General features: G+C 34.7%; 2 protein-coding genes across 6 annotated transcripts in view; both read right to left on the bottom strand.

Annotated features, from left to right (window-relative positions):
- The window catches only part of LOC109011251 (guanine nucleotide exchange factor SPIKE 1), a 57019-nt gene extending 45225 nt beyond the window's left edge, over positions 1 to 11794 (bottom strand). For 2 of the 3 annotated variants that reach the window (XM_018992366.2, XM_018992367.2), the window contains exons 1-9: positions 11497 to 11794; positions 11217 to 11379; positions 5972 to 6087; positions 5716 to 5819; positions 5488 to 5543; positions 5259 to 5356; positions 5012 to 5140; positions 4080 to 4391; positions 1263 to 1550 (exon numbers count right to left, since the gene is read on the bottom strand). In XM_018992366.2, the coding sequence (XP_018847911.2) occupies positions 1263 to 1550; positions 4080 to 4391; positions 5012 to 5140; positions 5259 to 5356; positions 5488 to 5543; positions 5716 to 5819; positions 5972 to 6087; positions 11217 to 11379; positions 11497 to 11556 (1326 nt within the window). In that variant the 5' untranslated portion in view covers positions 11557 to 11794. The remainder of the gene's footprint in view (positions 1 to 1262; positions 1551 to 4079; positions 4392 to 5011; positions 5141 to 5258; positions 5357 to 5487; positions 5544 to 5715; positions 5820 to 5971; positions 6088 to 11216; positions 11380 to 11496) is intronic. The other variant, XM_035687928.1, reaches the window with a different exon arrangement.
- Positions 11795 to 17524: 5730 nt separating this feature from the next.
- LOC109011252 lies at positions 17525 to 22965 on the bottom strand. Of its 3 annotated transcripts, none has more exons than XM_035687882.1 (7): positions 22446 to 22965; positions 21209 to 21268; positions 20807 to 21019; positions 20581 to 20657; positions 19185 to 19261; positions 18023 to 18155; positions 17525 to 17928 (listed from the first exon to the last, which is right to left on the bottom strand). In XM_035687882.1, exons 1-7 carry the CDS (start codon positions 22897 to 22899, stop codon positions 17773 to 17775), a joined length of 1170 nt encoding a protein of 389 aa, XP_035543775.1. In that variant the 5' UTR covers positions 22900 to 22965; the 3' UTR covers positions 17525 to 17772. The 3 variants fall into 3 exon arrangements, 2 of the variants coding, with proteins under 2 accessions (XP_035543775.1, XP_018847914.1); XM_018992369.2 differs by having other exon boundaries at positions 20807 to 21055; positions 22446 to 22964; XR_004800891.1 differs by having other exon boundaries at positions 17916 to 17928; positions 18023 to 18132; positions 20807 to 21055.
- Positions 22966 to 24644: the final 1679 nt, after the last annotated feature.

Genomic DNA, 24644 nt, shown 5'->3' with positions numbered 1-24644 from the left:
AGTGTGCAATAACCCTTAGGTTTTTATCTTTTTTAAACAATTATTGATCAAGGGTTTACTAAATCCTGCCACATCAAAAAAGTTCCTGATGTAGTTTGTAGCATTGCTCGAAATTGATATACATGTGCAAGTGCCAGTCTTCAAACTCAAAAATGAAACATCCCCAAATCCAATCAGCTTCTTAACGCATGTCATGTTAGACTCAAGTAACTCAAACTTCGCATTTTAAGGAGAAAAAAGATTCATGTGCATAGCAAAATTATTGAAAATTATATCAACTAACCAGTTCAAAACATCTAAATGCTAATAATTAAAAAATATATATAATATTCTAAAGGAAGTGAGCTTTGGTCACTTCATACGGCTTCAATAATGACGTTAATAATTTTGTTTTTTGATAAGTAATAATGACGTTAATAATAAGGAGTATATTATTACCGATACCTAATCAAAAACCATAAGGGGAAGGATATGAAGCACAAAACTATTTTTTTCAAAACAAATAATTATGATAAAACTAAACTCTTGCTTGAAGTAGAAAGCTTGCTCTACTACAATAATTCTCTCACTCTGTTTTTCTTGACCATTCACTCATCTTTGAAGCTATATTCTTTTCATGGTACAGAATTTTGCTATCCTATTCAACAGCAATCAAGTAAAAAAAGATGAGCTTCATCTCATTGAGGCTTATGTGCATTTTGAGGCCCATATGCCTTCGGCATCAAAATTAGATGGATCTATATGTCATTCACTTTTAATACATAGGATATGCATAATCAGGCCTTCTATTTACAAGCTAGTGTGGAGGACACACCATCCAAACTGCTTACATGGCAAGATTTGATTTGCAAGATTCAAAATTTAAAGTTTTTCTTGCAAATCAAATCATGTCAGTAGTGTGGAAGGTGTGTCGTCCGCACCAGCTTGCAAATAGAATTTCTCATATGATAAAACTCAGTCATATCCTCCATCCTTTGCAAACTAGTAAGTGAATAGGTTACAGATAACTGAATTCAACATATCAGTGAGCCATTTGGGTTGAAATGGAGTCCATTCAAGATTCATGGCTATTCAATCATGAAAAAAACAACATAATTAACCAAAAAAAAAAGCATAAACAAATAATAGGAAATCTCAAGCTTTTTCATGGTGCACTCAAGGCATTTCAATCATACCAAACAACAACGGCAGATTTTCGTGCAACTCTATCACTTTGAACCCAAAAGGAGAGGATCATAGTGTGCACAAGACTTTATACTTACCTCATCAATGCTGAGATCAGGGTTTTCGTGGGCATTTGATCCATTTCTAGATATTTCTCTCCCGTCATATAAATTCCACTTCGAGTTGCAACTCTGAGGTCCTTCAGAACCATTATGGGGGAGCTTTCGAAATGCAGAATCAGCAAGACGGTCCCCCAGGTCAACAGAGTCATTGGTCACGCTCCCACTTTCTGATATATTTTCCATGTCAGTATGGCTATTCTGGTGCTTCTCAATTTCTAGTCTCAAAACACCCTTCACAGGTTTATGAGCCTTCTGTTTTGGATCCTAGATATACAAAAGAGTTTAAAAAAAATAAACAAGAAAATCAAAATATTAGAAGGCACCGTCACCATCAAAATGACAAACATAGAACAGCAGAATTAGTGTTGGGAAATTTGAGCAGGATATTTATATTAATAACCTTTTTAGTGATAAGTGAAAAGGAAAGTTCACATGCTGACATTTAAGTCCTAAAAATGTCATAAGAAAATTATAAAATATAAAAGAAAGAAGAAAACAAATAAAAGGTCATGCCTACAAATTGGTAGAGGAACAAAGAACTCACTATGGTTATCACACCCAAGCCCTTAAGTCCAAAATTAGAATACTTGTACCACTATTTTGTCAAATATAATTGATTGTAATATAGGTGCCAGACAGAATCTTATTAATTGCTGATTGATTTATTTTCTTCAAATTCTACTTCTTTGCACTTTGACAGAACCTCCCTTTAATCCCTAAAGGACTGTAGAGGCCGCAACCCTTGGTATAACCCCAAAATTGAACCCAAGGTGATCGTTAGCAAGGTGGGATTTTCGACCATTCCCCCATAGAAAATCCAGTTGTAGCTTTTCTATGCGATGGGCCTCCGTGGTGGGAAGTGGAAACCAAGACAATAAGTAGGCAAGTTGGAATGAGTGATTTTGATCAATGTAACCCTTCCACCTTTAGATTAAGGATTTAGTGAAGTCAGTAATTAGGTTACTCATGTGCCCTTGCATGGCTAAAACTCATTCACTTGCTATTAACCAATATATCCACGAGTAGTCATATGTCCAGGAATGAATATAACATATGAATAACAAATCAAAAAGCAAGCCCAACTAGGAACTCAGCCACTATATCATCGTGGCACTTGCCTCTCCCCTTCCTCATCATAATCAAAATTTCAAGGCTAGTACATCCAATCTGAAACTTAGCTACAACAGTACCTCTCTCATCATTGTAGCCCACATAGGGTGCAGAAAAGAGGAAAAATTGAGCGTCATACACAAAATCTTTTCTTCTCTTTCATATTGGCAAAAGGATAGAAAAAAACGATCTATTAAAGAAGGTTTCTTCCAGTGGGCTCACCCATGGCAGGCTAAATTTTGGCAAGCTTCTTGGGATTTATGAGCATATAGAAATGTTATCTGGCTGCATCAGGACTATCAATTTTTTAAAATTTTTCAGACCATACACAACCAATAAGGGTAGAATGCGTAAAACTGTGATACCTTAGGGGACTGATCCCACTAAATCGTATAAGAAACTCCTTCAATAACAAATTATTTTGTAGAGCACAAACATAACTCATACGAAATGATCTTAGCAGATTCAAACCAGTCATGGGAACTGAGGTCAACAGCTGGTGGAACTGAGCAATAAGAAATAGTTTTGTCTCTAGTGAGATCTATCTTTAAAGTTGGCATGTTCACACCCATAGTTGCTGGAGCTCTTGCAAGAAAGGTCTAAACAGGTATCGAGGCTGAATTCTGGCCCTAGTGTCACGTGATATGTCTTTAATTGATCAACAATTAAGCCAAAGCATACAAAGTACTCCGCAACGAGTCTCAATGACAGTGACTTTAAAACAAGTCCTGTGAAAACTCAGAAAAATTAAGAGTCCAACCTCTCCCAGATAAATTAAATTTATCCTCACAAGTCCTGCATAGTTCTTGAGTTCATAGAGGTTCCAAGATCCTCATTTATGACTTGTTATTCTGTGAAAACTCCATTACCAGCAAACCCAAAGAATCTAGCATAGAGGAGTAACATGCAGGAAAACTTGTATGTCTAGTTCTCCCCAGGCTAGCCTAAAATAACCTTGGTTTCGCTCATGAAAGGTACACCTGTCCTTACTGTTGTCCATTTAATCTGGACTAATCTGTTTTGGAGGAACAATGCAATATCATTCTTTTCAAATTAAAAAAAAAAAAGAACTTTTCAGAGAATACCACTTAGGTCATTCCAACTTAGTAGTTAAAGCCAAAAATAACAGTTTCAAACCCGAGTATTATAGCACTAGCGTGAATTAGTAATGACACAATGTGCTCAAGAAGTTCAAGTACATGATTAAAGATCCAAACATTATACAACATAAGAGAGCTATACCAACTTCACTGATTAGAAAAGAAACTAGAAGATGGCAAAGTGATGATAAACTTTATGAGAAATATACAAATAATTAACAGCAAGTTATAAGTCAGATACTTTTCTTTTTTTTTTTATAAGTTATAAGTCAGATACTTTGTGAGGAAAAAAAAAAAAAAGAGTTAAAAATCAGAGAGATGCCATCCATGAACAGTGGGAGAAGGAAGGTGGGAATAAAGTTTTCAGTGATTTTAAGCAAGTGTATGATACCAAAGGTCAGGTAATGCAAATCAACTCTTCAGCAAGTCAGCAAGTCAGCAAGTAATAGTTAGCTATAATTTTCATTTATAATATCTGAACAACCTTTTTTTCTTTTTTTGACAGGTATAATATCTGAAAAACCAGAAATCTTGACAAGCTAATAGATTAAGCTGAAAAGATGGAAATAAATCTCTTCCCCACCTGAAGTGAGTCCTCCGTATAGCTTTCCTTAACTTTACTCAAGTTTGATATTTCAACTATAACAGAGTTTCCACTTGAATAACCCAGCTTCCCATCTAATGCGATCTTTGCACTGGGCTCAAACACACCCTCATGTGAAATTGAACCAGACACACTGGGAGCAAGAGGGCTACTTGGGGAAGCAGACCCACCAGAAGCTACACCAATGCCGTTATCGAATAATGAAACAACAGCCCAGGCAAAGGATTCTCTGTAAGGCATGATTTGAGACCACACCTGCAGTTTCTGCCTTTCTCTCTCAGTCAAGTGTCCCTGAACAGATAAAAAAAAGAGCATTTTGATCAACTACTAAATAAAAAGAAAGTTTACATAAAATTATCGGAAAGGGAAAAAAGAAGATGCCATCAAAACACACATGCGCATGCGCATGCAAAAAGAGCAGGAGAGGTAGAGAGAGAGAGCATGTCAATGTCATTCATAAAATGTTATTTAAGGTGTGATAATATTTTTTTATATACTGACACCTTTAAAAAATCAAAAAGGGTGAGGACTAAATAGAAATGCTAAGATCAATGTTGCAATCCAGCAGGTCAACGGGAGACCAAAGCCAGCACAGGCACAGCCAGTAGCAGCTCTAACCAATTCTCATGTCCACACCGAGCACCAAGAATTCTAACAATATTTAACAAAATTAGGCAACGTATTAAATACAGGCATTGATTACTCAAGACATGAATCAAACCAATGAAAACAACTACAGAAACAGAAAGTGGAAATCTTCCCATTTAAAGATTTTAAAAAAAAAAAAAAAAAAAGCACACCAACAATGTTGCTGACTGAGAAACCAAAAAAAAATCAGCAGGTTTCAGTGCATGAAGAAGCGTGAAGGCACCTAATAAGAATGAAAAATGTAAATGTTTATTTGAATATACCGGTTCTTTACGCGAATAAACAGAAGAAGAAACCCCACCCTCCTCTGTTGCATGCTTTTCTAACTGGATTAGCAGACAAACAGATGCTGATGGAGCATCTAAATAGAAGATTCCTCGTGATGCATTAACCTGGAGATGGTGTCAAGTAAAAAAAGTAAATTCCTCAGTGCAGAAATATCTCTATTTGCTAAAATAAAGCAGTGCAGAAAATTTTGAAAAATAAGTGTTGAATCAGTACTATACTTACATCCTGTATTTCAGTAGGTAAAACATGAAAATGGAAATCCTCTGACAACTTTTCTCTTCTCTCCCTATTATATAAGCAAATTGTACCATGAAACGGCTCTAACAGATGGAGGGGACAGAGAGAGTTCTAAGTCAGAAATCTTCAATAAATCAAACATAGATACACAATATTGAGTAGGAGAACCAACTCCTAGATGATAAGGATCCACTAACAAGAGCAGAACACTCACCTACTAATCCCGCTTGAAATGATAACGACTGAACTTTAACAGATATCTTCAATCCACTAAGACCATTCGATAATGAAACAAAGAAAAAAGAGCAAGAGATAATTAATTGGGGGAAAACAAATTAAATGGCTAATGTAAAAATTCTACTCCGTAATAAGACTTTAGAGATTACATAACCTTAAGGTCAAATAATAATAATAACAGCAACAACAAATAAGACTGTCATACTGTGATATAGGAGCTTCTGAAATCCTTTGACCAAATGTCATTAACCTCTCATTTTCCCAATCAAATGCAGGTTCATAAGCAGGGAGGGGGGATGCACCAAAATGCTGCAAATTTATCACCAGGTGAATTTAGGAGTTTTTTAAAAGCAAAATGAAGTTAATCGCATCTCACCAAATTTCCAAAGTACAGAAAGAAAATAAAGTTAGATTCATGGAACATTTGATCTCAATAAAGGCAATACTTGAACCAATACAACCTTCGGGACAGATTCGACAGAGGTCACCTCTGCAAATTGCCTTCCTGAGGTACTTGGAATGTCATCATCAGTAGTATCTTCAGTCTTGGTTCGCCTTGCACTAGCAAGTCGCATTTCTGCAAACGGTTCAATTTTCTTATCAGATAAAGATTCTATTAATGACAACAAAAGGATGTTATCCCAATACACAGGAAGTGTACAAGAGACCAACCAAACTCGAAAAATGAAAATGTTCTAAAAAATCTTGAATGGTAAAGATCAAAAGAGCGACACTATCTTGGGACACTATCCAACGATAAAGGGTAATAAGAACAATTTGATCTCTGGCATAGATTTCTCGCAATCCTCGAAACTAGACTCATTTTTTTCTCTCCAAAGGTGCCATAGCAAGCACGATGGGGTCATTCTCCACAAAGGTGCGCACTGATGGCTTCCAAACTGCCCTTTCCACGTGTAAAAAGGTCCACCACACGTAAAGGATTTTTTTTTTATAGTTAATAAGAAATTTTATTACCAATAATAGACAAAACCCAAGTACACAGGACGTATACAAAGGAAATACCTATTAAACACTAGAAAGCATAAAAGAAGCAAATACAAATTCTGAAAATTATCATCATTTGGTACAAGAGTCTTAGCCCACAAACACAAAGTACTAAAGAAGAAATCCCCAAGTTCTCCAAAGAATGTTCTTTGTCTTCAAAGCATCTCTCATTCCTTTCCAGCCAAAGACACCACATCAAACAGAAACGAATCATCTTCCATATGGCAACAACATGCTTTCTTCCCTCCAAACCATACCAACATGCAAGTAGATCCACCACTTCCTTAGGCATCACCCAATCTATTCCCATCCGACCAAAAATCTCATTCCATAAAGACTTGGCCACCTAGCAATAAAGGGAAAGATGATTTACAGATTCACCATCTTTCTTGCACATGACACACCAATCAATTATAAACATACCACGCTTTCTTAAGGAAAAGATGATTAACACCACATGTAAAGGAATTACCGAATCTTTTTTTTAATAGTAAAAATTATTTATTAAAAAGTGCAAAAGGAGCAATCCAAGCATAGGAATTACCCAATATATCCCAGAGAGGCAAGACCATGCTCCAGAAAATACTGGCAACAATGCAAAAGTACGTGATCCACCAATTCCCACTTTTCTTGCATGTGTAACACCAATTAATCACTACAATTCTCCACGTCCATATGTTATCCAAGGTAAGAATCTTCCTTAATTTGGGTGATGCCTATGAGGTCTTAGGGGTAACTCTCAAATTGCTGCCGTTTGGAACATGATACTTTATGTCTTATGTGGTGTATTTGGATTGAGAGGAATGGTCGGTGTTTTGAAGACAAGGAACACTCAGTGGACTTAACTTCAATATTTCTTTTTTTAAACACCTTATTTCTGTGGGCTTTGGCCATTGCATTCAATGGAACCAATGTCCATGATTTCCTCGTTTGTTTTTCTAGTTCCTAACTTGTAACTAGGTTTGCGCAATTGTATACTTCTTGTATACTTGGGCAATGCCTATTTACTAGTTTCAATAATATTTTTCTTACTTATAAAAAATAAATAAATAAATAAAAGATTCTTCCTCAAGGTTGTTGTCCAAATGAAAAAAGCACTCTAGTGGGGCCTTGTTTCTACAAATAAGCCTCCAAGAGAGAGGGGTCTTGAGCGAGCACAAATCACATTGTAAAATGACTTTACTTCAAATAAGCCTCTTAAGAATGGGCACCAACCAATTTATCTTCACCATTGTGTCCCACCCTACTTGAAATCAATCAAAAATTGATAAGAAGAGATCAACCTGCATTAGCCTCCTTGATAAAGGATACACCCCATTGAATAGAACCATGCAAAAAAACAAAAAACAATGACCAGCACATAAGCATCATTAGCAGAAGCGATTCTGAGTACATAACTCCAAGGAGGCAAATTTACAAGATTGACCACAATACCACACATGCCAGAAACGAATCTTGGACCAGTCATCCATCAAAAACCTAGTAAAGCAGTAAAATTGCTCCCAATCCCTCCTAACATTCTTCCAAAATGTATATGTCCCGTATACTCAGGCCTTTGTCTATTTTATGCTCGATAAAATTATGTTTATTGCTCAGAAAAAACATTCTTCCAAAACCTTTAAAGGCCCATTGGCCACATGTGAGCACCAACCTCCTCCCAAGCTTCCATAATTTGTATCTACTAAAACCCTCCACAGGCTCTCGCTTTCATAGGCCTAATGCCATAGCCATTTCCCTAAAAGAGCTCAATTGAAGATAATTAAGTTAGTTACACCTACCTACCCGCCGTCTATAACTGATGAATACAAATCTAGCTGTAATTTCTCCAAACAATTGGAAACTCTCACAAGAAGTAGAAAAGGAGATATATATGATGGGTGGGCAAGCTGCAGAGCATGATCTTTCTACCAACCTTGACAAGCACAACCATTTCTAGTCAGCCAAACAATGCTCTTATCTTCTCAATAATATCATCCCAAATAGCTTTGGATTTGAGGAGGGATCTTCTCAATAACATCATCCCAAAACATTCACCCAAACTTGCTACATTTCCAATTGTGCCAAAAGGAATCAATTCTGGCTTAGCCAAGTTCACCTTTAACCTAATTACTTCAATACATGATATAAACAGCACAACTATCAAAATGACCATGGCTGGCCTCATGATATAACGACCCAGGAAAGCACCAACCACATCTAGGCTATATATAACTCCATAGACACTAGTCAATTTGAAACTTTCCCATAATCACTTATAAAGCTCAATTTCACCTGGTATGTAAGCCAATGTGGGATTATATATAAATATATATATAAATTATATTTCAAAATAATAGTCTATATATGAATAAATTATATAAATACATATATATATAAATTATAAATAGCCTAGTCTGAATTGAGGGTCAAAAAATAAGCTTGTAGTTTGGAAAGGAAAAAAAAAAAATTTAAGGCCAAAATATCGACCAGTACAGGCCGAAATTTGGTATTTGGACCGATACGAAACGTATATGGTACCTGTACTGGCCCAGCGGCCGATACTGCAAATATCGACCGTACCGGTCAGTACGGTACGAGATTAAAAACAGTGGGTAATACCCCATATGGATCCCACATTGCTTAGGAGGGAAATTTTTTTACTCTTTATAATGATTCCAAGGGGCTCTAATTGTACCATAGACTAGTCATTTAAGAGTATGGGCTCATATATGGCTTGGGCCTTTCTTTGGACATTACAGATGGCATCAAAACAAACTTCAACTAAAAATATAGGACTTGAACCATGCCACCTCTAATGAAATGGCCCATTAAAAATCTTAAGGAGAAGAGATTGTGATACCCCGCGTTGAGAGATATAAGAGTATAGGTGGTGAATAAGGTCTAGGCTGCTAGGGAGGGAGAAGTTATTGCTCTTTATAGTGATTCCAATGAGCCCTAACTGTACCATCAACTAGTCTTTTTAGAATATGGGCCCAGAAGTGGCTTAGGCCTTCCTTGGGATGTTATACCTCACTCCCCTCAAAAGGTATTCCAAAAAATAAGACCTCAGCCTCCTCAAGGACACAAGAAAAGGCCTATCCAACCTAGGCCACCAATTCAATTGTTCAATGCACAAATTTTGGTAGAACTACACCGTGTGATCCCTGGTTGTCAAGGGACCAAAAGAAACTATTCCATCAAGGAATCAACGGAATTATTTCTTCTATGTGAATTCACCTCCCTATGAAAGAACTTCGTACATTATCCCCCTGTAGCAACCGCAAAGCCCTCAATATTTTATCCCCAACATATCTTCCCCAAAACAGTTGTCCTTTCCAAATCATTAATTATTGTTTTCTTCTTCAACCTCTCATCATCACACAATGGCCTATCATCCTCAATAACATCAAGGCCTTGTAACTCTTCACACCAAAAAAAAAAAAAGCTTCTTCTATTTTCCAATATTTCCAAACACCTATTATTCCAAACTAGTAAATCAGTTTTCAATGCTTTCAGTTGTTGCACCAAAATAAAACTTGGAGAACCTTGAAAACAGTAAAAGCCCCACCACTACTTGACTCTATACAAGAAGCCTTTTAACTTTACCCACATTTTTTCAAACTTAGCATTTGCCTCCCTATAAATCTCCACAATATAAAAGAATATTAAAAGGATTAGAACAAAGTCCAATCACCCACTTTTGAGACACAAAAGAAAAGTGTACTTCCCACTCAATGGAGATTGAAAACAATCCTATCTAAACCAAGCAGGAATGTCTAGCAACAGCATATCAATAACATTTAGTCCATATATAAGATCAGAAAACTCCATCCGTGGTGGACACAAACAAGCCTCAACCGATTTCTCGCTTGGATGACGGGTGAAATTAAAAGGCCCCTATCAATAACAACGCTCAATCTAGAACAATCGAAAAAGGCAATATATCCATAAAGGCTCTGTTTTGTCTAATAGAAATAGAAAGCATTGTATGTAACAAAATTTCTTTTTTTCTTTTTTTCTTTTTTTATAGGTAAAGCATTGTACATAGAAAATATACTACCACTATGTCAAGAATGAAACCGCAGTTAGACGATTAAATTTCTCCAATGTCCACAAAACATTAACCAGTCAATAAGATTCCAGCAGAGTCTCATGCACAGCAAAATTGAGAATTTTTCCAAGATTAATTTTTTTTTTATGATGAGAAACCATGGTAACCGAGCAGACACAACACTCTAAACAGTTAAACCCCAGACCAGTGTAACAATCCCACGCCACACAGATCAGGTAAATCATCAGTTTTTCAATGATAGGGCGTGGCTCAAGAAATTGTTTGCACCCAAGTGTTTGATGCTTAGACCCGGGATGCATACTCCCAAGACCCAAGACCCTTACCACTTGAGCCAATCTCAAGGGGTTCAAGATCAATACTTTTACTGAGTTTTCTATGCTTTTCTGTGAATTACTTTTTAGTAGACTATTTGCGGCAAGAAATATCTTCTATCAATATTTCTAAATTTTTTACCTTCATATTAATAGCAATGAATATCTTACCGAAAATTCTATTGGATAGCTTGGGTACAGTTGGGTTAACTTTTTATCTTTTCATTAACAATATAAATATAGATATGTATTATTAAGAGATAGATTAAACAGAAAACTAACACGTCCATTTTGAGCAAATGCAGCAGCATTTGTAGTAGAGTAAAAAACCATAATTACCAGTCTCGATGTCAGTATCGGGGCCCTCATATATCTGGTTCTCAAACGACACCAAGCCGATGCTGTCGTAGTGGCCGTACTTGTTCTCATCCTTAACCCAGTCGGTGGTGTAGCACAGCACCAGCTCGCTAAGATGCGGCCACTGCTCCAACTTCTCATCAAACTGCTCTCCACAACACACGCCCAGTCAAAAAAAAAAAGGAGAAAGATACATTAATGAGGTAATACTTCAATATGTTCCAGAATTAGAAGCAAAACCCCCGGCATTGTGACAGATTACCTTGTTCTGCCATCTCGTGGTGGCCGGGGTCGAGTCCCGCCGGTGTCGGAGCTGCAGCATTTTCAGATCTAGGGTTTGAAGTCTCTCCGACTCGAAGACGAGAGGAGAAGGTTCAAAGGAAGAGTAGAGTGGAAGTAGGTGTAAGAATTCGCTTCAAGGACAAGAACATTGCGTATTTGGTAGATCGAAAACCAAACTCTAGAGCTAACAGAAATTATATATAAATTTGGTGAGAGAGAGAGAGAGAGAGAGAGAGAGAGAGAGCACACAGTTGTTGGGGGGGGACAGGCGAGGAGTAGTAGTCAAAATGGAGTCCAAACTCAGAAGGGAAGGAAAGGGCCAAAATATATGGAGGCCCCTTTCTGCATCTGTCCGCCACCCCATTATTCCAATTTTTTAACGCTCTTTTTCTGTTTTTTTCTCTTTTTTTTTTTCTTTTTTTTTTCCTCTGTGAGAAAAACAACCTGCGTGAATAGCTCGTGCATGCGTGCATATTTCAAATTTTTGCTCATTTTGTTTTGATACAATGGGGGAAGGGTTTTTGGAATCCATGTTCTCCGTCCGGAGAACGGGCGTGCATAGTTCAATTTTTTTGCTCATTATTCATAATACATGTAATTGGACAAAAATTTGAAAATTTGACTTTTAAATTCATTTAGCTCCAAATTTTTTTTTTTCTAAAATGCCGAAGTTGAAGGTTGGAGTCGGACCGACTCCAACTCCAACATACCAACTTTGCCCTCCGAATCTGATATGTACATATGTTATAAAAAAAAATATACATATTTTTCTATACCTTTATCATTATAACTTATAAAGTTAGTTAAATCTAATAGTAATATGAGCTAATTATTATAAAATGATATACTTATACTATAATATAAATTGACTAATGATAGCTTAGTATATGACATATGTAACATCATACTAATGTATAATAAACTAATGTGATAATTTGTAATATTAATGTATAAAGACTAATTATAATACTAATATATAATAACATTTAATACTTATGCATAAACAATAATCTATAAATTTATAATAACATATAATAATATTATACTAATATATAATACTATAAAGACAAATGTATAAATTTATAAATTTATAATAACATGTAATATTAATGTATAATAACTAGAGTATAAAGTCCTTCTCACTCCATCTCCCAATCCTCTTTTCTTAATGTCTTCAACTTTCGACTCCCTTGAGAATTAGTCTCCTTGTAAATATTATGTTTTTAATGAAGAAGTTTATTTCATATATCTCTTTTATATTATTTACTTTCTCATGCATATGGTCAGTTAAACCTGTAAGTATTATGTTTTTAATGAAAAAGTTTATTTCATATATCTCTCTCATATTATTTACTTTCTCATGTATATGGTCGGTTAAACCGCCTACTCTATCTGTTATCATGCATATGGTCGGTTAAACTGCTTGCTCTATCTGTTATCATGCATATGGCCGGTTATGCCGCCTATTATCATTACTATTAATATTATCTGTTATTAATATTATCTACTTATCTATTTCATACCTGGGATATATACTTTTGGTATCAAAGCCATTGGTGATTATATTGTGATATTTTATTTTTACTACATGTTATATTGTTATTTTAATTGCTATTGAATAACATGTAATACTAACGTATAATAACATATTAACATGTATACTAATCTAATGTATAATAATACTAGTATAATAACATATAATACTAAATCTAGTAGATCATTAAGTAAGAAATAAGTTAGAAACTAATATAATAATATATAATTAATCACTAGAGTACAAGTCTATAGACTATAATAGTATAAGTTAGACACTGGTAATCTAGTATAGTACAAGTATAATTAGTTAATAACATCTAATATTATAGTATAATAATATATAATTGTCAATAACCAATACTATAGTACAAGTATAAATCCTAACAATTGTATTTAAACCCTATAGACTATAGGCTATAGTACAAGTCTATTTATAATAATGTATAATAACATTATAGACTTATAGTACATGTAATACCAATTTATAATAACACTAGTATAATAATTCTATTTAAATTTTAGACAATATAGTACAAGTCGATTTAAATAATAATTGTTATTAATCTAGTATAATAACATGTAATGTTATTGTATAATAACATAAGTATAATAACATGTAATAGTAATGTATAATAATATGTAATACTAACGTATAATAACTAATATATAATAACACGTAACAATAATTTATAATAACATGTAATTGTTAATGTATAATAATATATAATACTGAGTTTGTATATAATTAAGTTAGAAACTAATATAATAATATGAAACACTTTAAGTTTAGTATAATAACATGTAATTAAACACTATAGTACAAGTCTATAATAGGAATAAGCTAGACATTAATATAAAATATTATAATGAGTTAATAACATGTAATATGATAATATAATAACATGTCATTAGACACTAGTTAAATAGTAATTGTTAATAATCAATATTAACAATTAAATTTAGTGATAACAAATTATAAAACCCACAAATAAAATAATTTATGGCTAAAACAAAAATTAAAATTGGTTTAAGATTCGATTTAGGGTTTAGGGAAAAATAAATAGGCCCAAAACAAGGTTTAAGGAAAAAAGAAAAGAAAATAGGGTTTAGAAGCCCAAAAGTCTCGCAGGCCAATCCAAAACAAAGTCAAAATGACATCGTTTTAACTTTGTAAACCTTGTCGTAGCCGCGCTATTATGTAAAACAGTGTCCTTTTTATAGGATAAAATGACACCGTTTCGCATGCTTACGAACTTAACACCCCTTCTCCCCATTTGATCTCATCATTTCCAAAGTTCAATCCTATCTCTTCTAAGAAACATTAGGTCCTCCAACTTGTCTCTCTCTCTCTCTCTCTCTCTCTCTCTCTCTCTCTCTCACTCATCACATAAACGTCCTCTCTCTCTCTCTTCTCTCGATAGTGCCTCTTTCGTTTGCGACCTCACTCTTCCGTCACCGTCCGTGTGTTCCTTTATCCTTTGTCGTCACCATAACTACCCCTTGTCTTCAGATCCTTCTCCTAAGTCCCTCTCTCTCTACTTCTCGATCTTCGTCTCTCATAAGTTCCTTACTCTTGATCTCTATCTCACGCTTGATCTTTGTCAATTTGTTGATTTTAATTTGAGTATACTTATGTATTTTGAGTTAATTTTTGGGTGATTTTGCTTCGAGATTTTAGAGTTTGTGATTTTGCTTGCTAAAGTTACAGAGTTTTTCACTCTTCAAATAATTGATCCTTGGGCTTAAAACGTTTGCAATTAGATATTTTTGTCCAATAATTGTAAGTGTTTTTAATGACAAGTGTCACCTCATCAAAAATTGACATGTGTCATTTCATTGTCAAATTAACATTTATATAAAGATATAATCAAATCAAATAAAATCTAAAAAATATTTTATTAAATTTAAATTAGCAATTATATATCCGGTGTTGTAATGGATGGGATAAGGCTACTTGATTAAACTAGTACTTCAAATAAAGCCTGAAAATCTCATTTGAAGGCTCCATTGAAAAATAATTGTGCTATTATTGGTACTCTTTTCAGTTTAATGTTGTATCTTATCCTATATGTTTTATTCTCTAGACTAATCATGTTCTATCTTATCTTGTTTATTATATTCTTTGACCTCTTTCTATTAACCTTATTTATAGTTTTGTATAAATAAAATCCTGCCACGTTAAACAATATAAGATATATATTTTTCGTACCGACTTACAAATAAAAAAAATAGAGGTATTTTAAGTTGTGTTTGGTTGTTGAACCAAACTCAAATCATTTTTAACTCATCTCAAATTAATCATTGATGAGATTAATTTTTTTTTTAATTTTTTATAAAAAAGTGAAAATCATTTCAACCTACTTCATATATTTTAACTTAAAAGTTAAACTCACCACATCTTAAAAAAGTTAAGACTCATCTCAATAGGACCTATAAGACTACTATTTACAACCCAACTTAATTTATTTAAACATCCAAACGTGACCTAAAAATAGAATAGAATGAGCATAATGAAAGGAATGAATTGTCTTTCTTGTTTGGATGTTTTAAAAGAAGGGACGACAATGATCGTAAATTAAACAAACTTATTTAGAAGAATATAATAATAATAATAAATGAATGTATATGGCTATTTTGTAACAACATTACTATCATCCCCATTTCTTAAATTTCCTTTCTCTAATTTATAAATTGTATTTTATTAAGATGAACTTTCAAATATTACTTTCATTTAATAATTATAGATATAGATTTTTAGATATAATTTTTACTTAATGATTATATCAAACTGATAATACAGATTTAATAGAGGGAGAGATCGTAATTCGTAGGCAGCTCATAAAATATTTAACTCTTTTACAACCAAAAAATAGAAAGTTACTGTGATTTTACTTCGATTATATTTTTTACTCTACACCATCAAAACTAAGCATTTATAAAAGAGATGGGCAAAGAGAGAATTAGAATATAAGGCTAAAAATAACATATAGTGGGAGTTTAGTATTTTAACAAGATATAAGGGGAATGATAGGGATTTTGGTTAATATATTATAAAAAATGATATTTACAGTGTTAAAGTGTAAGTCTCGTACACTTTATTTGGAAAAAAGTGTGTAAATGAGTAAATATGAGACACATGAAAAAAATCAATGAGTGCGTATAACTTATACATCCTGAGACTATATCGGGTATTATTAATATTTTATTAACTTTCCTTCCAAACCCTCCTATTCAACCCAATTTTAGAAGAAATGAAAAACTGAAATTATGAGAAAAATGGAGCGAATGGGCATTCGTTTCAATCCATTCCGTTCCCTTTTAATTAAACATTCAAAGAAGGGATTCTCATCCTATTTACTTATAATTAAACTCTCAAATGGAAAAGGGACAATGATACATCACTAACTATATTATAACTTAACTATTACTATATATTATAATATTAATATTTTCTACTTTTATTCAAAATTATTGTACTTGCAACTGTTCAAAGTAAATAAAATAATATTTTTTTATACTTAGTTACAAACAAATTATAGTATAATTGTTCTTATATCATTTTTCATGAGAAAAATAAGGTACTATTCTTAAAGGGTGCTGCTAGCAGGCCGTCCAACGGTTACAGCTGGCGTGCCCGCTAGTGTATTTAAAATTTTTCTTTTTTCTTCCATTTTATTTTCAATATTATTTTAACATTCTTAATCATTAAAAAAAAACAAATACACAACTTCACTAATAGTTATTTCTTTAATCATTAAATAAAAAATAAATAAAATTAAAAATTAAAATAATCAAGCAGTAAGTTTAAGGTACCGCTAACATTTTCTCACATATATTTCTTCCGTTGATCCATTCAATCCACCAAAAAGAGTTGTGAACTACTAAAATAATATATATCGACGGTCCATCTCTTATCCATCACATTAGACCTTATTTTGTGAATAGGCTAAGGTGACCATAAGGGTGATCTGGCCTCCATTAGATCTTATTTTATTTTTAATTATTTTCATTTGTCCAAAAAATATATTTTTTATATTCTTAAAATTGATGTTACATTTTGAGATAGAGCCTGGCATACCTGTCGCCCTAAAAATTGCTTCAAAAGAGTAGACGCTCCTAATGAGGGTTGAACAATGTAAGTTTTGAAAAAGTTGGTCATAGTGTCCCAGATTTTACCCAGATGCACATGAATCTGAATTTCTTTCAAATATACTATCTATGAAATACGAATATTTCGGATAATTTGTGAATAATAATAAAATAATTTATAAATAATAATATATAACCTTTGATTAATAATGAAATAATTTGAAAATATCTGAAAACAGTTATGATTCAGGCTGTACACGGTTTCTGCATTCAAGTACGTTCTGACTAGGCTAAGAGTATATCTGTTGCTGCGTATCTCCAAAGGCTCCCCCTAACTCATCTGATAGAATTCACTGCCTGCTTTAAAATTACAGTTCAATGGAAAATGGAAAACAACAATAAGAATGCCAAGTGGGAAACGTCCCAAGGACATTTTAGGCACCATACCACTTTCTTGTTGGAGCCAATTATTCTTACAACACCGAAATCAGATAATTCTACTTATTTGTGCTAGCAATACTAAAGTGAAGAGAAACGATTGAGCAGAAAGGAGTAAAACATCCTTCTCCCGAGCATCAAAAATAAAAAAATGTGATGGGATCAGTTCTCTCTCTTTGAGCGCCTATGGAGTTTATCTATTTGAAGACATGGCTTCTTCAATGCTCCTAATCACAGTGCCAAGTCCGCTACCATTTTCCAAAGCTTTAACAGCAGCTCGGTGTGCATGTCTATGCCATTTGAGCAGATTATAAGATTGAAGAACCGACCATCTTGCTTGATTTGACATCTAATCAGGGTAGGCAATCGTCAGATGACAAAACGAGTATGTTATAAACAAAACAGAAAAATCATATAATCAAGTAGATAAGTTAGAGAGAGACCTCAGCAACAGATAACGGCGGTTGCAGAAGAACACAAATACTCCTAAAGAGATTTTCATCGTTCTCTCCACCCTCTGCCTCACCATAAATGAGTGCTTCAGCAGCAATGCCTGCAAAAAGCACCATGCAGTACCTATCCATTGTATCATTCCAAGAATCAGTTATCACTTGAAAAGAAGGCAACAAAAAGAAAGCAACCATTTGAGTTGCCATATGACATGCTAAGTCACCTCCATTCGTGATACCTAGTGCTGCCAATTCTTGACATGACCCGCGAACCCGAAATAGAGCTGGGGTTGGACATAATTGGATTTGGGTCGACCTGATTAATAATCGGGTCGGGTCAACCCCCACGGGTTCACAAGTTGACCCGATTAGCCAACACAGAAAACTGCCATTTGGTCATTCCAGGCTATTCCGATTGACCTGCTACATATTTTTAACTAGGAATTTAATTTCCAATTTAAAAATATAGCTCTTATTTTAAAATATTCTCTTAAATAATTCTTGTATAGTCTTGGTCTTGTTATATAATAGTATGAATGATAGAATATTTTCATTTTTCATTTTTTTGTTTTTATTTTTAAACTAGTCAAATGGGTTGCGTTCAACCCATAAAATAATCGTGTTGGGTTCGGGTTGACTCGAAATTAACCCGAACCCTTGAATGACCCAACACTATTAACAAATGGTACCCACCACCAAGCAGGTATCAAAGTTTGTAGGGCAGTGGGATGTTTAGTATTTATATTTTTTTGATGGAATAAGTTCCTTTTTTTATTGGCAATGGGTGTCCAGGAACAAAGTGCCGACAAGTGTGATGGAATAAGTTCTAAATAGTGAGTCTAAGCAGGACAATTTAAGGCATCATATTTTTATCAGTAAACAAAGCTTAAGAAATCATATAATATAAGTCATGAAGGGTATTTCAGGTTTTTGGAAGATCCTTTAGTAACTAAAACTTCAAACATGGTTAAAATTGTTTGTTTTCAGACAGAAGCTAAAAGTAGATGAGTTACAACTTGAACCAGCTTAATTAGACAAAGTAGTTCCTGCAGGAAAAAATAACGTGGTAGTGTGGACAAAAATGCACTATTCATTCAGCTATAGGAAGCAAAACACTTCATTAATTATTCAAGGAACCTTTCCATTCATGACTCACCTGTCGAAAGCAGTGCCATCAAGTCGTCCTTCAGCAAGATCATTGGCCATTTTCTCATCCCAAAACTGAGTTCCAGCCTATAAAATCAAACTATGAACAAGTCTTCTTTGCCACAAAAAGAATGCAAAATCCATGATGAAGCTATATTTATGCGAGTATAAGGCAAAGTTGAATTAATTCAAGACCTAATCAGAGTAAACACAAGTTGATTCAATTAAAGAAATCATCAAGGTGAACTTCTTTTACTAATAAGTTATTTAAAACAATTACTATATTATAACCCAAAAAGGTATGATAATATTTGCTCATTCCTAGGTGTAAACAACAAAAATGTTGTGCTATAATGAATTATTCATTGCATCATAAAACATTTAATGTCCATGCCCCAATTAACCCCAGAGGTTTGATTTGTTGATTTATGGGTTTGATCATATAGTGGATTCCGATGGTCCTTTGTGATTGTGAAATATGTGTGTGCATATTTCTAAGCGCGTGCACGTGAAGAGACGATGGAAAAGAACTAGATTTTGTAATCTCAATAAAATAACCATGAAGCTGAGCACAGAACAGTGTATGTTAGAAACGGATTTATTCATCCTTAAAGTGATACCCATACATTCATTGACTTTAATGATTGGGAAGGTGCTATTTTTTACCCCTAATCCATCCAAGAACTACCCTGCTTATAGGTTAAGAATTAATACTTTACCGAAGTAAGAACAACCTATCCTATTATTCCCATGCATCAAAAAGTACAGCATATCTTACATGATGGGTGACTCCATAAATAGAAGCACACCTGTCCAAAGATTAACATTGAAAAACCCAAGCCAAAGTGGTATATGATTGAAGCTTCAAACATGAAAGACAATAAGACAATGAAAACAATAAACCATCCAATTAATATATACATATTCAGTAATGGTCTATCGGTTAATAGTATGTCAAAAGGGCTCTGATACGGATATGCAACTGCAACCTTGCTCTAAACGCCTCCTACTCCCCTTTCCCTGTATAACATTTCTTTCTCCCTTCAATCTCTTCTCATTCTCTGTATTGATAAAAATGTTTTAAATGGGGGAAAAATCGAACATACATAATAATTTAAACTTGCATCATTTGATTTTGTATACAAATTTTATCTACCGGTAAAAGAATGTTTTTGATTTAGGTTTTAAAGCAAAAGATAACATAATCATAGATATACACAAGCATAACGTATTGAATGAAGATTTACAATGCCATCTTCCTGCATTCCCAAGAAAAAAAAGGTGTATGAATGGTTACATCATGAATATCCAACTAAGCATGTAAGAGTGTCAATTATTCAAATCGTGATACAATAGAAAACCGGACCAGGTGCAATTCTACATGAAGCACAAAGAGAAAAAATTACCTGCCCTTGAATGCCCATTTGCATTGCGACAATTGGATCTAAAATTACTCCACGAATTGGGCAACCCATTAGGTAAGCTGCAAATTCATCCAGAAAATCCATGTGAGACTGTAGATGTAGCAATGCACAACTGTTCAATAAACAAATGTTGTCAGAAGCTTAAGCTATTCTGTATGGCTTAAAGGATTATACCAATTTTGAAGCACCAACTGAACATAGGGCTTACCAGTCAGGAGATGCCCTGCTTCATGAACTAGGATCCGCCGCCTATTTGGTGGCCAATAGCTTGAGATTTGAGCTAAACAGGAGCCACCAAGGAAGATAGAGTCCATGAAGGCTAGCGCCAATATCACTGCAAGGTTAGGCCTCATATCAATCCCTTCCGAAATAAGGAAAGATACCCCACCAAGAAAAGCAACCAAAACAGCCTGGGAGCTCCCTGAAACACCCCATTTCTTTGGAGAGAGTTTAGACACTGGACATGAAAATTGGAAGAGGAACAACATATATCAAGATACATTTGAGGAAGACGATATTTGAAAATTGTAAAACAGTCACAACACCAAGTATTTTCTGAAGTATGAATAACTTGAACACTCAATGGTCGAGACAAGAAGAGAAAACTCACCCTCTAAACCCGTTGAAGACTTCAATAGAGTTGGTGTAATGCTTCTTGGTCCCTCCAAAACTGCAGACGGTAAAGACAGAAAACAGAGTGAGGCAATCGATTTAATTAAAGGTATAAGAGTCTTAATGCCTCCATGAAGCCTCACAGAATGACATCAGAAATTATCACTTTGTATACAAGAATTTCTAAGTAATTGCAAACAGAACCCATGCATCAGCCTGTAATTAACACTAAGTCCAAAGACCATCGGCAAATGGACGTGAGTCAAAAGTATCAATAGACACATGAACAACGGAATACAATGTTCAACTGCATATCCAACTCTTAGGAAACTCCTAAAAAATATTAGAAAAAAGTTACACATTAAAAACAGGCCTGGACCTACACAGAAAAGTTCACTAATGGCACATTATGAGTGGAGGACCATCAATGAGGAAAGGTCTCCACTATACAAAATAAAATAAGAAATACAAACTTATTAAGAAAATAGAGGCTATGCCCATAATAACAGAGATACAAGGAACAGCAACAGTACTAGCTGCAGACATTATACTCTGCTAGCAAGCTAAAGTGGTAGATGGTTGCAGAACAGTAATATCTCCAAAATATGTTCGAAAAGTCCACCTTTGGCGGCATAGAAACAGGTAAGCAGTGACATTGTAGATGTCCACCTATTGTGATAGGGAAGTAGTGACACCCCAATGTTGTTTCGAAGGGTATGCTCAATGTGCAAATAAATACACCGCTACCCTCTAAGGCTCTAGTCCCTTTCCATGGGCGTCGTCTTCTACAATAGAAGACATCGCAAGTCTACTAACAAGATTAGATCGCGGGCTCCCTCTTAAGATTGATGAAAAAATAGCATTACTTCACTTTTCTACCGCAAAGAGCCTAACGAGTACCATTACACAAGTCAATAGCCTGAGCACCAAATATTGGCAGCATCCACGAAAGACCAAAAATCATAACTGCAAGAAGAATTTATAGCAGAAATAAAAACGTCATATCACAGTAACAAAGTGGATACTGTCTTGTTTTCAAAACATGGCAGGACGCGAAAAGAAGAAAATTGAGTTCTTGCGACAAATGTTCAAGTTGGTAAAATTTGCAACTATGCTACCATCTTATGTAGAGGGTATCTAAAACTCAAAAAATATACAGAAAAACCATACTCAAACAAACGCAATAATTCCAATATAAAAATATACAACCAAAAAAAAAATCAAAAGACAATTACCAATATTCCTGCATTTGCCAAAGTTGGGCAAAAACCCCCTATCCTTAAGGAAACCATAAGCGCTCGCCACAAGCTTCATATCATCAGCATTCAGACAGGTGTCCAGAACCTCCCAGTCCCTCTCGTAGCCAACCAGCCCCAACTCACCGAGCAGGGACCGAGTCGACTCGGCCGAAGCAGAACCATTAATGCGCTCAATTTGGTCTTTATTGTTGTCGTGGCTAACGTTCTCGATGGATTTCAAGAACCTGAGGGCTCCAACGAGGTCCTTGCGCTTCACTGCCTCCTCGTATTCACGCCATTCCCGGAGAGCCGCCCTCGTGTTGGCGGAGGAAAAGACCAAGCGTTTGGTTCTTGTACTAGGTGGCGGGGTTTGAACGCAACGAGAAGAACGCTTTGGATGGGGAGAGGGGGGGAAAATTGTGGGGTTCGAAGGAGCAAGATTGAGAGCCATGAGAGACCATCCAGATGGAGCTTGCTCTGATAATTAATGAGGAAACTACATTGCACACTGGAACGAGTATTAAATTTAAAGACCGTCGATATACGTATATTGGGCTTTTAGGTTTGGAAAACACTACAAAATAAGGGAAAAGCTACGCATCAGCCCGTAGCCGCAACACACCTTACATCAGTTTTTTTTTTTTTTAAACTCAATATATTGAGTGTGCTGCGGCTTCCGACTGATACAAATAATTTCTCACAAAACAAAGGGATCTGGATCTCACACACTTATGTAGTATAACGTGAGTGTGCTACATTTCCTCCATTTTTTTCTTTATTTTTTTCTCTACCCGTGTGATTCCCCTCCCCTCCTCCCCCTTTACCTCTATGTCTCCGCCCTCTCCACCATTATTGTCGCTGCCATGGTGGTCGGAGACCACCTCAGGGCCGATAGAATCGACGGTCCAAGCAGCACCGTCCAGTGGGGGGATGGGAGCTCCCATGCACGGCAAGCTGCGTGGTGGAGAGGGCGGAGACAGAGAGGGAAAGGGGGAAGAGGGGAGGGGGCTCGCACGAGAGAGGCGCTGCCATGAATGGGATGGTACCGCTTGGACCACCAACGACTTTTGCCGGTCCTGAGGTGGTCCTCGACCACCATGATGGCGACGAGAAGGGGTGGAGACAGGTTGAGACAGAGGGAAAGGGGAAGGAGGGGAGGGGAGACGCACAAGAAGGAAAGGAAAGAAAAAAAAAAGTAGGGAGACGTGGCACATGTGAGTGTGCCACATCAGTGTGTGAGATCCCTTTGTGTCTGTAGCAGTTCTCTATTTTAAACAACAACAAAAAAAATTATCATCTTACCTTCCAAACCTGCCATATAGAATAATTTCATAAATCATGTGATTTCACGTAAAATATCTTTATAATATAATATATTACGTCAAACTATTTGTGAATTTATTTTTATCAAATTCTTTTGCAAAAACTATTTTTCATTGTTAAAAGATAAATGTTACAATCATAAAAAGATTTCATAAAATAAACTAAAAAATTAACGTGACTTATGTGATATATTAAACCTACTTTACAATGTGATATATTACATCAATTCACGTTAGCTTGTGAGTTTATTTTTATAAAAAAATTTTGTGATTAAAATATTTCTGTCTGTTTTTTATTTGTTTAAAAAAGTTACTGTTAAAATTCCAAAGGGTATTGCTACTCAGCCCCATGAGTTTATCCTCTCAAACTTATAACTAGTGAAAATTGTACTTTTTTTTTTTTCTTCTTCTCAAATATTTTGAAAACATCTTTAATTTTTTTTTTAAATAAGAAAATATATAACTTTACTGATAATCACTTCTTAACCATTAAAAAAAATATTAAAAACAAAATAAAATACCCAAGCGGTAACTTTGATGAGGCAAACTCAAGGATCAATAATCATTTTCTAATTTCAGATGAAAGTGAAATGATAGTGTGGTGTATAAAATTTTTCTTTATAAATTGATACAATCTTGAGTCAATCTTAGGGCTAGACTTACATTCTTAAAGATAAATAATTGGTCTATAAATAAATTCTATAAAAGTAAATTTACAAACTGATATGGGTTGATTTGTTACGTCAAATTGTAAAATTTATTTAATTATAAAATAGATCTAACATCTCACATTAAGTCACATCAATTATATAATTTCTTATACATTTAGCACTTAATAATTGACTCTGGCCGGATTATTACATGGAAGCCACCC

The sequence above is a fragment of the Juglans regia genome, chromosome 2 (assembly GCF_001411555.2).
Source record: "Juglans regia cultivar Chandler chromosome 2, Walnut 2.0, whole genome shotgun sequence".
NCBI lineage: Eukaryota > Viridiplantae > Streptophyta > Magnoliopsida > Fagales > Juglandaceae > Juglans > Juglans regia.
This window is presented reverse-complemented; position numbering and strand designations above follow the sequence as displayed.